We start from the raw sequence: 14,081 nt of genomic DNA on the forward strand, positions 1-14,081 counted from the left end.
CGGTACAGGCAGAGCCCTGCACTACATTATCCCCATGCAGCCCAAGAAGGAGAAATCTGCTTTTATAATGAGCAGTACTGAAGTCAGGGGAATGGAAATGTAATTAAAGACTTGAGAGGAATTTTGAGTTTTAAACTAGACCTACATTTTTCTCATTATAGAACTCACAAAAGGGTAACTCTTTGAGTTCCAGTATTATTAAATGTATTTTTAATTCTAACAATTTGTTACTTTACCCCCCCCCCCCCCAATATAAAAAAATATATATATTATTAAATGTATTTTTAATTCTAGTAATTTGTTACTATACCCCCCAATATAAAAAACATATTATTAAATGTATTTTTAATTCTAGTAATCTGTTACTATACCTCCCAATATAAAAAATAAATAAATGTAAGGCTATGCACCCAGACTATAAAATAAAGGCCACTATAGGTGAAAATATTATATTCTGTTTGTTGTTAATACCTGTAATGATATTATCCAGCAAATATTACATTTTTAATTTCACATGCCTTTATTTATATTCTTCTCCACATTTGTATGCACACCAAGCTGTTCAGCAAAAGCAGCAGTTACAGGGTTGGAACAGACGACATAGCACTGCCAGAGTTATCTTTTATTTATATACTTTAAAGTTTTTAAAAAGGCAAATCACGTTTGTCCTTAATGCATCCTCTGCATTAAGGTAAGACTTGTCTCACTACCTGTCCCGCCCTCCCCGACCCTGCTGCTGTCAACTGAATTGAATAAGGTGGATGCGGGGGGCAGGCCGAGCTGCATTGTGTGTGTCTATGGATGCACACAGCTCTGCTCAGAAGCAAGCCCACACCTGAGCCCCCATGGTAAGTCGGCTGCTATGGAGGCACCACTCAGGAGGGTAGGAGTGGACAGCACTGGGGGGGGGGCACAGAGGAGAAGGAAAGGGGCCGCTCTGTGCAATAGTATTGCACAGAGCAGGTAAGTATAACATCTTTTTTTTTATTCTAGGGAAAAAAAAATAGCCTTTACAACCACATTAAACCAACGTTTCCAGAAGTAAAAAACTCTTGGTTTATCTGATTAAAAGTGTTAACTGAAGTGTAAGACTTTAATGTGTTTTAACTCTATTTAGATATACAGTATGTGACATAGAAATGCACAGTAAAATTTGCACATTTTACTGCATGTTACTACAAATTACAACACACAGCAACCTCATACTGTGGAGTGGTGTGTTCCGGTGTTATTCATCGTAATATTCTACATTTCACTCTCATGCAGGTGACGCTGCGCTACAGCTTACCAAAACACACATGCCATACATTGCGGTGTATTACAATAAAAAAACAAAAGTGATGCCTTAACGCAATGCAGGTAAACATGTGATACAGTATGCACACTGTCATACAACACTACAGCATGGCTGTCCATCTAGGGCAGGGATCCTCAAACTACGGCCCTCCAGCTGTTGTAGAACTACACATCCCATGAGGCATTGTAACACACTGACATTCACAGACTAGGCATGATGGTAATTGTAGTTCCTAAACAACTGGAGGGCCGTAGTTTGAAGACCCATGATCTAGGACAACACTCAACATTTTTATTATCAGATTTTTCTAAATCATATCTAAACCTGTTTGTATGCAGGGCTCATTTAAAACCTATTTATTTATTTACGTATATACAGAACCATGTACATTAGTTATGTTTAAAGGTGTGTATCCCATTGCCTACCAGGAGCTGCTTCTGTTAAAAATTCTTCCCGGTGTCCCCCCTCAAAGCCACGAATACTGTGCTGAGTTGATGTTTTCCTGCGCTTTGAGAGTTAATTGCAGTCTCTGTTACTGAGAAAAGTTGCACCAATCGCCCAGTCATTTCTATTCTCTGCCCCATTTACAGAATGCCTGCTCGTATTTTTGCACGATGTGAATGGAGTCCGAGCAGTTAAATGACAGGAGACCTCCACCACCCATTCACAGAATGAGATGCTTTGTGGGACAATAATTGTGGGAGTTCCATGAATGGTTGAGAGGGCAGAGGGGGTCGGTAAGTGGCAGCCGCAACTGTAACCCTTTACAGCCACTCAGGACAGTATCCCGCGGCTCTGCAGAGGCGCAACAGGGAAGATTTTTAGCAGAAGCATCAGCTTGCAGTTAGTGTGATACACACTATTCCACATACATTTGTATGTTTTCTCCGCTCTTATAATGAGCAGTACTGAAGTCAGGGGACTGGAAATGTAATTATAGACTTGAGAGGAATTATGAGAGGAATTATGAGTTTTAAACTAGACCTACATTTTTCTAATTATAAAACTCACAAAAGGGTATCTCTTGGAGCTCCAATATTATTAAATATATTTCAATTCTAGTAATCTATTACTATTCCTCCCAATATTAAAAAAAAAATGTAAGGCTATGCACCAATACTATGGGAATAGGTGTGACTCCATATAAAACAAAGAGCCACTATAGGGAAAACTATTGTATTCTGCTTGTTGTTAAAGCGGGAGTTCACCCGAAATTTTTTTTTTAACATTAGATTGATGCTCATTTTGTCTAGGGGAATCGGCAATTTTTTTTAAAAACTAAGCAGTACTTACCGTTTTAGAGAGCGATCTTCTCCGCCGCTTCCGGGTATGGTCTTCGGGACTGGGCATTCTTTTTTGATTGACAATCTTCCGAAAGGCTTCGACGGTCGCATCTATCGCGTCACGAGTAGCCAAAAGAAGCCGAATGTCGGTGCGGCTCTATACGGCGCCTGCGCACCGACGTTCGGCTACTTTCGGAAAATCGTGACGTGATAGATGCGACCGTCGGAAGCCTGTCGGAAGACTGTCAATCAAATAGGAACGCCCAGTCCCGCAGCCCATACCCGAAAGCGGCGGAGAAGATCGCTCTCTAAAACGGTAAGTACTGCTTAGTTTTTAAAAAAAATAGCCGATTCCCCTAGACAAAATGAGCATGAATCTAATGTTAAAAATTTACATTTCCGGGTGAACCTCCACTTTAATACCTGTAATGAGATTATCCAGCAAATATATATGTTTTTTTATGTTTTGAGATCGGGTTTCAGCGGATATTCATCCGCTGACACCCGCAATCTCATAGGGATCAATGTATGTCCCTTTTTCATCTGTACATGGATGGATGAAAAAGTGGAACATACGGTCCGCCTGTGTGAAAGAGCCCTAAAGGCCAGGGCTTCCTGAACTGCATTACACCACAGTGCAAGCAGAGTATCCTTGCAAAGAAAGTGCTGTATGTTACAGAACCAGAAGGACAACCACACCATACACACCTGAACAAAACGATGAAGCAGAATGGAAAAATTGCACTCTAAGGGCTCTTTCACACGGAGCGGACCGTTTCTGGGTCCACTCCGTGTGTCCGCCTAGGCTCAGCGGGGATCCCCGCTGAGCTGTCGGCGGATAGGGCGGTCCCCGCACACAGTGCAGGGACCGCCCTGTCTCTGCTCCGCTGTCCCCTATGGGGAACCGGATGCAGACGGACCGTCTGTCCGTCTGCATCCGGTCCGTTCCGCCGAACGGAAGAAAAATAGGGTTTCTTCCGTTCGGAAAAGCGGATCCCGACTGACGCGGACGCTAGCGGATGCTCTATCTGCTAACGGACGCGTTCCCATAGGGATTCATTACAAGTCCGTTAACGGACTTGTAATGAACGGACGAACGGTCCGCTGGTGTGAAAGGACCCTTATAGATATGGCCAGATGCATGCTGTCGGATTCCATCCTACCTCACAATTACTGGGGAGAAGCAGTCATGACTGCAGCCTACCTACAAAACAAACTACCCTCAAGAGCCATTAAAGTACTCCATTTGAAATGTGGCATAGTTCAAAGCCTAGCATAGGGCACATCAAGTGTTTGGATTAAAGCATATGCCTTTATTCCAAGTGAAATGCGATCCAAGCTGGAGAACAGAGCCATAGAGGGCATTCTAGTAAGTTACAGCAAGCAAACTAAGGGTTACAGAATCCTACACCCAAAGACTAACAAAGTGACAATAAGCCGTAGTGTTTATTTTGATGAGAGCCCATAATCAGAAACACCAATCCCTGAAAGCTGGGAAGTGGATATACTGAGCAAACCAGAAGAAAAGGTTGACCAAAGTGAACCTGTGCAGGAGTCAGGACGGGAGGTGGAACTCGCAATGCCTAAATCAAGTTCCCCACCAGATCATGCTGGACTGCTTGAAGTCAGAAGATTCACTCGGACTACAAAAGGGATACCACCCCGCAAGCTGTCATACACTGTCAAAACACACAGCATACTTGAACCAACACAACATCCTGGGAAGACATAGAAAATCTGCCAAAATGTGAAGCCAATAAATGGAGAAAAGCAGAAGAAGAATTAAAGCCACTTCAAGAAAATAAAACCTGGACACTCACAGAGCTCCCTCCTAATCCCAAAACTATAGAAAGTAAATTGACTTTCAAAGTAAAGTCAGACACAGAAGGGAATATCCACATATACAAAGCCAGACTAGTTGCCAAGGGTTACTGCCAGAAATTCGGTAAAGATTAAGATGAAACATTCACTCCAGTCGTAAAACACTCCACCATCAGAGTGCTTCTTAGGCCCCGTACACACGACCGAACATGTCTGCTGAAACTGGTCCGCGGACAAGTTTCAGCAGACATGTTCGGTCGTGTGTACGGCCGAGCGGACAGGTTTCCAGCGTACATTTGTCCGCCAGACCGTTTTCGAGCGGACAAATGTTTCTAAACATGTTTAGAAACATGCCCGCTGGAATCCTGTCCGTCGGACATGTTCGGTCGTCTGTACAGACTTACCGTACATGTCCGAGCGGCCGCCATCCCTCGCATGCGTTGAATGACTTTGACGCATGCGTGGAAGCATTGAACTTCCAGGGCTGCGCACGTCGCCGCGTCATCGTCGCGGCGACGGCGCGGCCTCGTCACCGCGTATCGTGTACGCGCGGATTTCTGTATGATGGTGTGTACAGGGGCATGCAAGTGAAACACCGTCCTAGACATTAAAACTGCTTTCCTATATGGAGACATTAAGGAAGATCTCTACATGGAGCAACCACCAGGGTTTGAGCAAGGAGACAATATTTTGTGTAAACTTCATTAGAGCATCTACGGTCTTAAGCAATCTGCAAGGATGTGGAATGAGAAAGTGAAAAAAAGTACTTACCAGAGAGGGATTCTCGAGAAGTAAAGCAGACCCCTGTCTCTACTCCAAGAATGAAGAAGACAGATGGATATACATTTTTATCTATGTTGATGACATTATAACCTGATTTTAACAAGAAGGGGATTACAATCAGTTCACAAGCTGAAATGACATTTTGAAATCAAAGAGCTAGGGAACATTAGCTACTATCTGGGATTCCAAATAGAGAGAGAGGAAGATGGAAGTTATCCCCTCAACCAACATCAGAAAATCTCCCAAACTTTGGAACAAATCCATATGCACATTGCAAAAGAAGTGAAAACTCCTATAAAACCAGGCTATCTAAAGAGCAATGAAGCAGAAAACCTGCTACCCAGCAATGATGCATATCACAGAGCAATTGGTAAGCTGCTATATGTTGCCAGCGTGACCAGACATAGCCGCAGCAGTGGGCATATTATGGAAAGTCTCAGCTCCCTGTCAGTGTGATTGGAACACAGTAAAAAGAGTGATGCAATACCTCAAAGGAACAAGTAGATGAAGTTACAGGTACCAGCAACATCCAATCCAACACTGCTCGGATTTGTGGATGCTGATTGGGGACTGCACAGACCGCAAATCCACAAGTGGATTCATCTTCCAGTATGGGAAAGGAACCATAAGTCGGTCTAGTCGAAACCAAGTAACTGTCGCTCTTTCTTCAACTGAAGCAAAGTACGTTGCAGCATCACATGCGTGTCAAGAGGCAAATTTGTGGAAATTGGGGTAGACAACTCCCATTTGGGTCAGAGGGGGGCGGGGCCACCTGTGCATGTCACTGGGTAACCCCGCAGCATTTCCCCGTTGCGTCAGAGGGGGCAGGGTCACCCGCACATGTGATTGGTGGCCCCACCCTCCGTTATTTAAGAGCGTCATTCGGCGAGGAACCTCCCATGGAGGTGGATCGTGTCTGCGTTTTGTTTTCTCTGTATCCTCCGCTCGAGAATAGATTACATTGCTGGCATTTTTTTTCTTTTTTTAATAAAGGACTTGTCCCAAGCTGTCTACTGTGTTTTTTAACATGTTTGACACTTTTATTTGTGAAATGGTAGGCCCGTTACCAATTGACATAGGGGGGGGGCATCTGAGGGTCCCCTTTGTTAAAGGGGGCTTCCAGATTCCGATAAGCGTGGCTAATATAAAGCTGTTTCATCAAAGTGGAGTGCAATTAGAATTTTTATTAACCACTTGACAGAATCACTTTAAAGAATTCTAAAACCAAGAGCAAAAATGCTTTTTTCAAGCTTTGCTCACTCCCCAAAGCCTATCGAGGAGCAGTGTTGTCACCCTAGGGCAGGGCTATAGAACACCACCTCCCCTATCTTCTGTAACATAGGGGGATGTGTTCTGTAGTGCAGTGACAGAACTGGAAATTAGTGTCAGAGTCAGAAAGCACAGGATGTTAGGAGCTCACAGGATTTCTGGCAGAATCAACAGGTAATTTCTTTGCATTTATTGAACAGATATAACAAATCACTTTCATTGGTATAATTAATGCCCTGTACACACGGTCTGAATTTCCGACAAGAAAAGTCCGGTATGAGCTTTTGAATGGAAATTACAACCATGTGTAGGCTCCATCGAACTTTTCCTGTCAGAATTTCTGCCAACAATCTTTTGACTGAAAAAATTCCAATCGGAAATTCCGAACGTCTGTAGCAATTCCGACGCGCAAAATTCCGATGCATGCTCTGAAACAATTGGATGCATGCTCGGAGGCATAGAACCTAATTTTCTCAGCTCGTCATAGTGTTTTGAGCGGAATTAGGCCTCGTACACACGGCCGAGGAACTCGACGTGCCAAACACATCGAGTTCCTCGGCCAGTTCAGCACTGAAGCCGCCGAGGAGCTCGGCGGGACGAGAGCTCCCATAGAACAACGAGGAAATAGAGAACATGTTCTCTATTTCCTCGCCGAGCTCCTCGTCGGCTTCCTCGGCCGAAAGTGTACACACGGCCGGGTTTCTTGGCAGAATTCAGCCAGAAACTCGGTCGGAAGCTGAATTCTGCCGAGGAAACTGGTCATGTGTACGGGGCCTTACCATCCAAGGTTTTTCCACCGAAAAATCTGATCGTGTGTACGGGGCATTACAGTCAAAATAAAAGTCCATTGTTATAATGTTATGGAGGCTGGCATTGCTGACGTCCTTCTGAAAATATGATGTGGTTCTGAAGACGGAAGGTTTTTAACCTTAACCACTTCAACAATACAGGGCACTTTCACCCCCTTCTTGCCCTGACCAATTTTCAGCTTTCAGCGCTCTCACAATTTGAATGACAGTTGCACGGTCATGCAACACTGTACCCAAATGACATTTTTATAATTTTTCCTCACAAATAGAGCTTTCTTTTGGTGGTATTTAATCACTTCTGTTTTTTTTTTGTGTTAATTTTTTTTTAAAAAGAACAAAAATTTTGAAAAAACAAAACAGTTTTATATTTTGTTATAAAATGTTGCAAACAGGTAATTTTTCTCCTTCATTGATGTACGCTGATGAGGCTGCACTGATGGGCACTGATAAGGTGGCACTTATGGACCCTGACAGGTGGCACTGGTGGGCACTGATGAGGCGGCACTGGTGGGCTCTGAGAGGTGACCCTAAGAGGTGGCACTGATGGATGGCACTGATAGATGGCACTGAAGGGCACTGATAGGTGGCACTGAAGGGCACTGATGAGTGGCAGTGATGGACACTGGTAGATGACACTGATAGGCAGCACTGCTAGATGGCACTGATGATGAGGCACTGATAGGCATTGATTGGCACCACTGATGGGCATTTATAGGTGGCACTGGTGGCCATTTATAGGTGGCACTGATTGGTGGCACTGATATGCACTGATGGGCACTGGCAGGTGGCATTGGAGGAGGTGGCTGTGGCTCTTCCTCTTCAAGACCGATGTCCCTTTCGCAGAAGCCAGTGATTGGCTTTTTTTTCTCCTCACGCTGTCACGATGTGCACGGGGGGTATTGAATTGAAATGTGTCTTTCTATCTATTATTATATAAACTTTTATTATATTAAATTATTTTATTTTATCTTTTTTAGGAGCATATGATCCAAAATGAGGTGTCCATTCTGAGAAGAGTGAAGCATCCCAATATAGTGCTGCTTATTGAGGAGATGGATATGCCAAATGAACTGTATCTGGTGATGGAACTAGTAAAGGTCAGTAGATAAAAAAAAATATTGTGTGCTGCTTGTATAAATGACTATGACTACTTTATATATGCTGTAGGTAACCTGGAGCTGGTGTTATAACTTTAGTAATGAATGATAGAGCACAGTTGTTTGCTAAGTATAGTGCCTGTCTGTATACGTTTCTCAGGTATCACACCCCCAGTTGATGGCAACGCATCCGCACTTCAGCAGAGCACAATGCACATAATGCGTTGTGGTGTGCTGCATTAAAAAAAAAAAACTAAAGCAGTGATCTACTGCTGCAAGAAGAGGCTGGATAGAGCTGCTTCTGCTATACTGGAGCCTTCATTCTAACAGGAAGTGCCGTGACATCATTTCACAGTGATTGATTTACTAAAGGAAAATAGACTGCGCACTTTGCAAATTACAGTTGCTCCAGAGCTTAGCAAATGAGCAGAAGCTTTGCCGACTTCCATCATCCAATCATAAAACAACAAAAATGCTCTTTTCTTTAATTTTCCATGCATGGAAATGGATATTCTTTGCAAAATGAAGCATTACCTCATTTACTAAGCTCTGGATTAACTGCACATGCAAAGTGCACAGTACATTTGCCCTTAGTAAATCAACCCCAGTGTGTAAGCATTGTTCCATCTTGTTTTACATTGCTTGCTGCCAGCATTCCTTTGGAGCACTGGGTAGCAGAAGCAAAAGTCCAGAAACAAATCGATTCAGCAGCTAGGCTTAGTGCTTAAAGCGGAGTTCCGGCCACAATTTCACTTTTTATATATAAATACCCCTGTAATACACAAGCTTAATGTATTCTAGTAAAGTTAATCTGTAGACTAAGGTCCGTTTTGTTAGGTTGTTACAGCATTTAGACACTTTATAAAATAGAAATTGACTGGGGCCATCTTAAGTGTGGGCATCATGAAGCCAGACTGTATGACTTCCTGGATTTCAGCCTTGCAGATCTCGCACATGCTCAGTGCTGCACAAGCAGTGTAATCGGTTTCAGATCAGGTTTCAGCACCTGTACTGTCCAAGTCACATGATTCCTCGAGACTGGGGAATGCACAGACTCCTGGAAAGTTACACCCACTACATTCCCAGGAGTCTGTGCGGTGTAGGTTAGGAAGCTTAAGCACCTAGGTGCAGGAAGTGGGAAGATTAACTATTCTGCCTAGCAACAACACTTTGAAGGCATCTAAAAAAAAAAAAAAATAATTCTTAAAGGACTAATGATTTTTTTTTAAAACTACTGATGTAATGTTATTATGGGTGGAACTCCACTTTAAGCTGAGTGAGAGCTGGGGGTTCCAGTGCCAAAGCCAGCTGGAGCCACTGTTGCTTAGCATGCATCCTCATTTACTCCAGACCTTATTAAAGGTCTGGAGATGTAATTCATTAAATGTGGGATTAAGACAAACTAGGGCAATTTCTGATGCAACTTTTCTGAGTCACACAGAATGGCATGACAGTGGATTTATCATTGTTTTCAATGGTGGCTGTTCACATTAATGCAGCACAACTGTGATGCAAGTTTGGGGAAGGCTCCTGTGCTACTTTGGTATGATGCAGTGAGATTTTGTGGCCCATAGATCTGAATGGAAATGTATCAAAAACGCACGTACAAGTGCTTTTGATGCAATTTTTGTGCATTTTTTGCTGAAATATTCGACTCTTATCTACAGTAGTAGTAGTAGTAGCACTAGTAGTAGTATCGTGTAAAAAAATGCACAGCCTTCAAATCGCATTAAAATCACAAAGCACTTGCACTGAAAATTGCAAAGCACTCGTACTGCATAGGCAGACTGAAAATCGCCTTCAAAACGTATTATACTAATGTGAACCAGGCCTTAATAAATTAAATCCTGGCAGGCCTCTTGTTGGGTACTAAGGCTAGGTTCACATCACGATTTTTACATCCGATAATCGGACCGTTAAATCGGATGGAATCGTATATGACAAAATTGTATGTAATCGTATGTCAAAATGTATTTTTTAAATCGGATTCATAAATCGCACAGCTAAATTTTCCATCCGATTTTCACTAAAAAATCGGATCCTGATTTTAAATAATGTCTGGCAATGGCCATAAAGTTTTGGCCATTTGAATGTTTTTTTTTTGTTTTGTACAATAAAAGAAGATTCTTGAAGTTTCTAGCTCGTTCCAGTGTCTAGTGCGCATGCGTAATAAAAAATCGGGTACGATTTATCGGATAAAAACGCACAGTCATCCAAATTATTACGATTTAGATTGACCACAATATAAAAAAAATCGGACACGATTTTAATACGATTTCAAATCAGGACCAAAAATCGTGGTCAAACACGATTTTTGATGCGATTTTAAATCGGATCAAATCTGATGCGGATCAAATCGGATGCACTTGGGGACCTACATTAATGAATGGAAGTGAATGGATACGTTTTGCCATACAGATTTGTACGATTTCAAACCTAAGAATCGTGAGAACAAGTAGGATGATAAAATCGTGGTGTGAATGCACCCTAAGTTTAGACAGTTTGTCTTGTGTTACAGTTTGTAACAATTTACTTTAAATATTACTAGATTTACTACTGGGATTACCTTTGAGGTCACAGTACAACACTTGGGTTTTCATGGCTGTCTGTGTCCTTGTTGTGAAAATGTCCCCTCTTCCATTTACAGTGGCCATCAGAACAGAGTCCAGAGAAACAGGACATCTGCTCAGGTTAAAACCTTCAAAGTTGGGGTTTCTCCTTATTATGGGGAAAAAAACTTTTCTCTTGCCCTTCTTTCCACTACTGGAAATGAGGGGAAATCTCCCAAATGGTTCTATAGTCAGCAATAAAATCATAAATGAGGCTCCAACTCTTCACTATATCCAAAAAGTTGGCAAGGTGACACTTTAACCACCAAATTGAAGAAAGGTATTTTGTCATTCAGAGTAGCCAATCGGATTCTATCCAGGGATGGACTGGCCATCGGGACTACCGGGAGTTTCCCGGTGGGCCGATGGCTCAGTGGGCCGGCTTCAGTGACAGCGGACTCAACAGCTATGGTCTGGGGGTTTCTCACTTCTGCCTAATCTTGTCCGATTAGGGGGGGCACCGAAACTGATTCTTTCCCCCGGGTGAAGTAATGTCTAGCTTCCCCACTGGTACTACCTATAAGAGTACCAGTACCAGCCGTTCTACTCTAATAAAGTAGAACAGCTAATGGCTAGTGAAGCGAGAGGGGAGGGGGGGCTTGGGTGGCCATCGGGGTTGGCCAGCCGGGGGGGTGGGTTTGTCCGACCCCAATGGAGAGACCTGTCAAAGTAGGCCAGTCTGGATGAAGTCCAGGGCCAAATTTTTGGCCCAGTCCAGCCCTGATTCTATCACAGCAGACTAGACATAAATATTTAATAAGCATATCATTAAACATTAAAATACTATAATATCACAAACAGATATAAAGCATCAGGTAGTCTGATTATAGCATCACTATAAGTTGCTTCTTATAATGTTAATAATGAAACATCTATTAATGGAAGTAAAAGATTACCAGCCAAAATTAAACTGACCCTAGCAATTTACAAGATTCATTGGTGTTAAAGTGCAAACTTTGCATATGAATCACATTTCCTCAGTCAGCATCATTGTCCAGAAAATTATTACCTGTGTTTTCCCCTTTTTTTCACTTTGCTTTAGTGACAATGCATTCGTTTTATATTTTACAGCAGATTGTCTCAAAAATGACAGATTTTGCTTGCAGTATGTGTAACTGAGTGACAAACACTGCCATCTAGTGGATTCTTATCGCATTACATGTTCTCTCCGAGCAAGCAGGTGGTACTAATCATTGCTAGGCAATCTGGGACCAATTTCCAATGATGCTTCCATCTTCCTTGCACTATCCATATCACAGTATTCACTAAATAATATTCATTAACCTATTTCATTTTTCATCTTTGCAAGAGTTCCCAGCCATATCAGATATTAGCAGAGCTTTGCAGGTTGACAGAGATCCTACTTATGCCTCAGGACCTAATCAGGCACAGATCCATGTGATATCATGTTACGGGCCTTACACTTTCATCCTGCCTATTGCCAATGATCTCAAACATATCCTTTCTGTCCCTCCCTCTCTGTTAACATCTATCACACCCTGGACTTACACATAAAACAGCACTCGTATATCAATGCATGCAAAGCTTTCTCTTTTGAAGTGAAAGTTACTGGTCCTGGAATTAGGGGATCATTTGAATTCCTTTTGGAAAAACTAATGGTTACTGTTATGTGGCAAGCTGAGATGCAAGAGGGGAAATGTTGTATTCCATATGTGGAGATCTATGAACTCAGAATATCTGCCTTACAGACCAGCAGTGCTAAGCAGTTTTCATGTAGGCAGAATTCAGCCAGAAACTCGATCGGAGCCGTATTCTGCCGAGAAACCCGGTGGTGTGTACACTTTTGGCCGAGGAAGCCGACGAGGCACTTGTCGAGCCAAATAGAGAACATGTTCATTATTTTCTCGTCAGGGCCGCCATCAGCGGGGTACAGGCAGTACACCTGTAAGGTGCCCGGAGGCCCACAGGGCCCCAGATGGCAACCCCCCTTTTTTTTTTTTTTTTATAAAAAAATATATATTTTTTTAATATATTTTATTTTTTATTAAAGGGCCAATTTTTTTTTTTTTTTAGGGGTCCGGAGGTCCCCAGGGGCCCGGAGATCCCCAGGGCCCTGGATGACAACCCCCCTTTTTTTATAAAAATGTTTTATTTATTTTTTATATTATTTTATTTATTTATATATATATATATATAAAATTAAAGTGCTCAGAGGTCAACAGGGCCCCGGCTACCCTCCTTTTTTATATATATTTTTCTTTATTTCTTATTTTTTTGTAAAGGCCCCCCCCCCCCCCGCTTCTCAATTCGTGGCACAGCCAGGGGGCCCATGCCTGAAGCTGTGTAAGGGGCCCCAGAATTCCTGATGGCGGCCCTGTTCCTCGTTAGTCAATGAGGAAACTTGGCTCGCCGAGATCCTCGGCGGCTTCACAAGGAACTCGACGAGCAAAACAATGAGTTTTGCCCGGCGAGTTCCTCGGACGTGTGTACGGGGCCACAGATTGCATACATAGAATATCTCTACATTGGAACAGTCAATTTGAGGCCTTTAAGTTCTACTACTGTTCTCAGCTTGCTGCCCAAGTTCTTAAAGACCAGACTCCGACTTGAGGTTGAGAACAGAGTTCTCTACAGATGGACAAATGCAGTCATTGGTTTACTTTTGTCTTATCATAAGGCTTAGTTTATATTCATCTTTCACACCAACTGTCTGTGTTAACTTAAAGCAACTAGTCACAGTCAACCCTACGCAATAAGTATATTAGTTTAAGCCCTGGTTCACACTGGTGCGTTTTGACATGCAATTTGACATGTCAAATCGCATGTCAAATCGGCGGCATTTGCCGGCAATTGCCGACAATGGCACCGTCCTTATTGGTGCGACGCCGCATCTGTGGCGCTGCACTGATTTCAAAAAGTAGTTTCTGTACTACCTTTTGCACAGATGTCTCTGAAATCGAGGCTGAAATCGGGGCTGACAAGTGGGAGTGAAAGCTGAACTCGCATGGCTTCATTACTACAGCCCAGTGTGAACATGGGATAATCAAAAGATTCGAGCGCCACACAAGAATGTTGAAATCCAACAAAATATATAGCGAACTTAATAGCCAACATGTTTTGGGGACCACACTTCACCTCCTTTATCAGGGCCT

General features: G+C 42.7%; 1 protein-coding gene across 4 annotated transcripts in view; it reads left to right on the forward strand.

Annotated features, from left to right (window-relative positions):
• DCLK1 (doublecortin like kinase 1) overlaps window positions 1–14,081 on the forward strand; it is a 477,375-nt gene that overhangs the window by 355,240 nt on the left and 108,054 nt on the right. For all 4 annotated transcript variants that reach the window (XM_040340400.1, XM_040340401.1, XM_040340402.1 and 1 more), the window contains one exon: window positions 8,240–8,359. In XM_040340400.1, the coding sequence (XP_040196334.1) occupies window positions 8,240–8,359 (120 nt within the window). The remainder of the gene's footprint in view (window positions 1–8,239; window positions 8,360–14,081) is intronic.

This window comes from Rana temporaria, chromosome 2 (assembly GCF_905171775.1).
Source record: "Rana temporaria chromosome 2, aRanTem1.1, whole genome shotgun sequence".
NCBI lineage: Eukaryota > Metazoa > Chordata > Amphibia > Anura > Ranidae > Rana > Rana temporaria.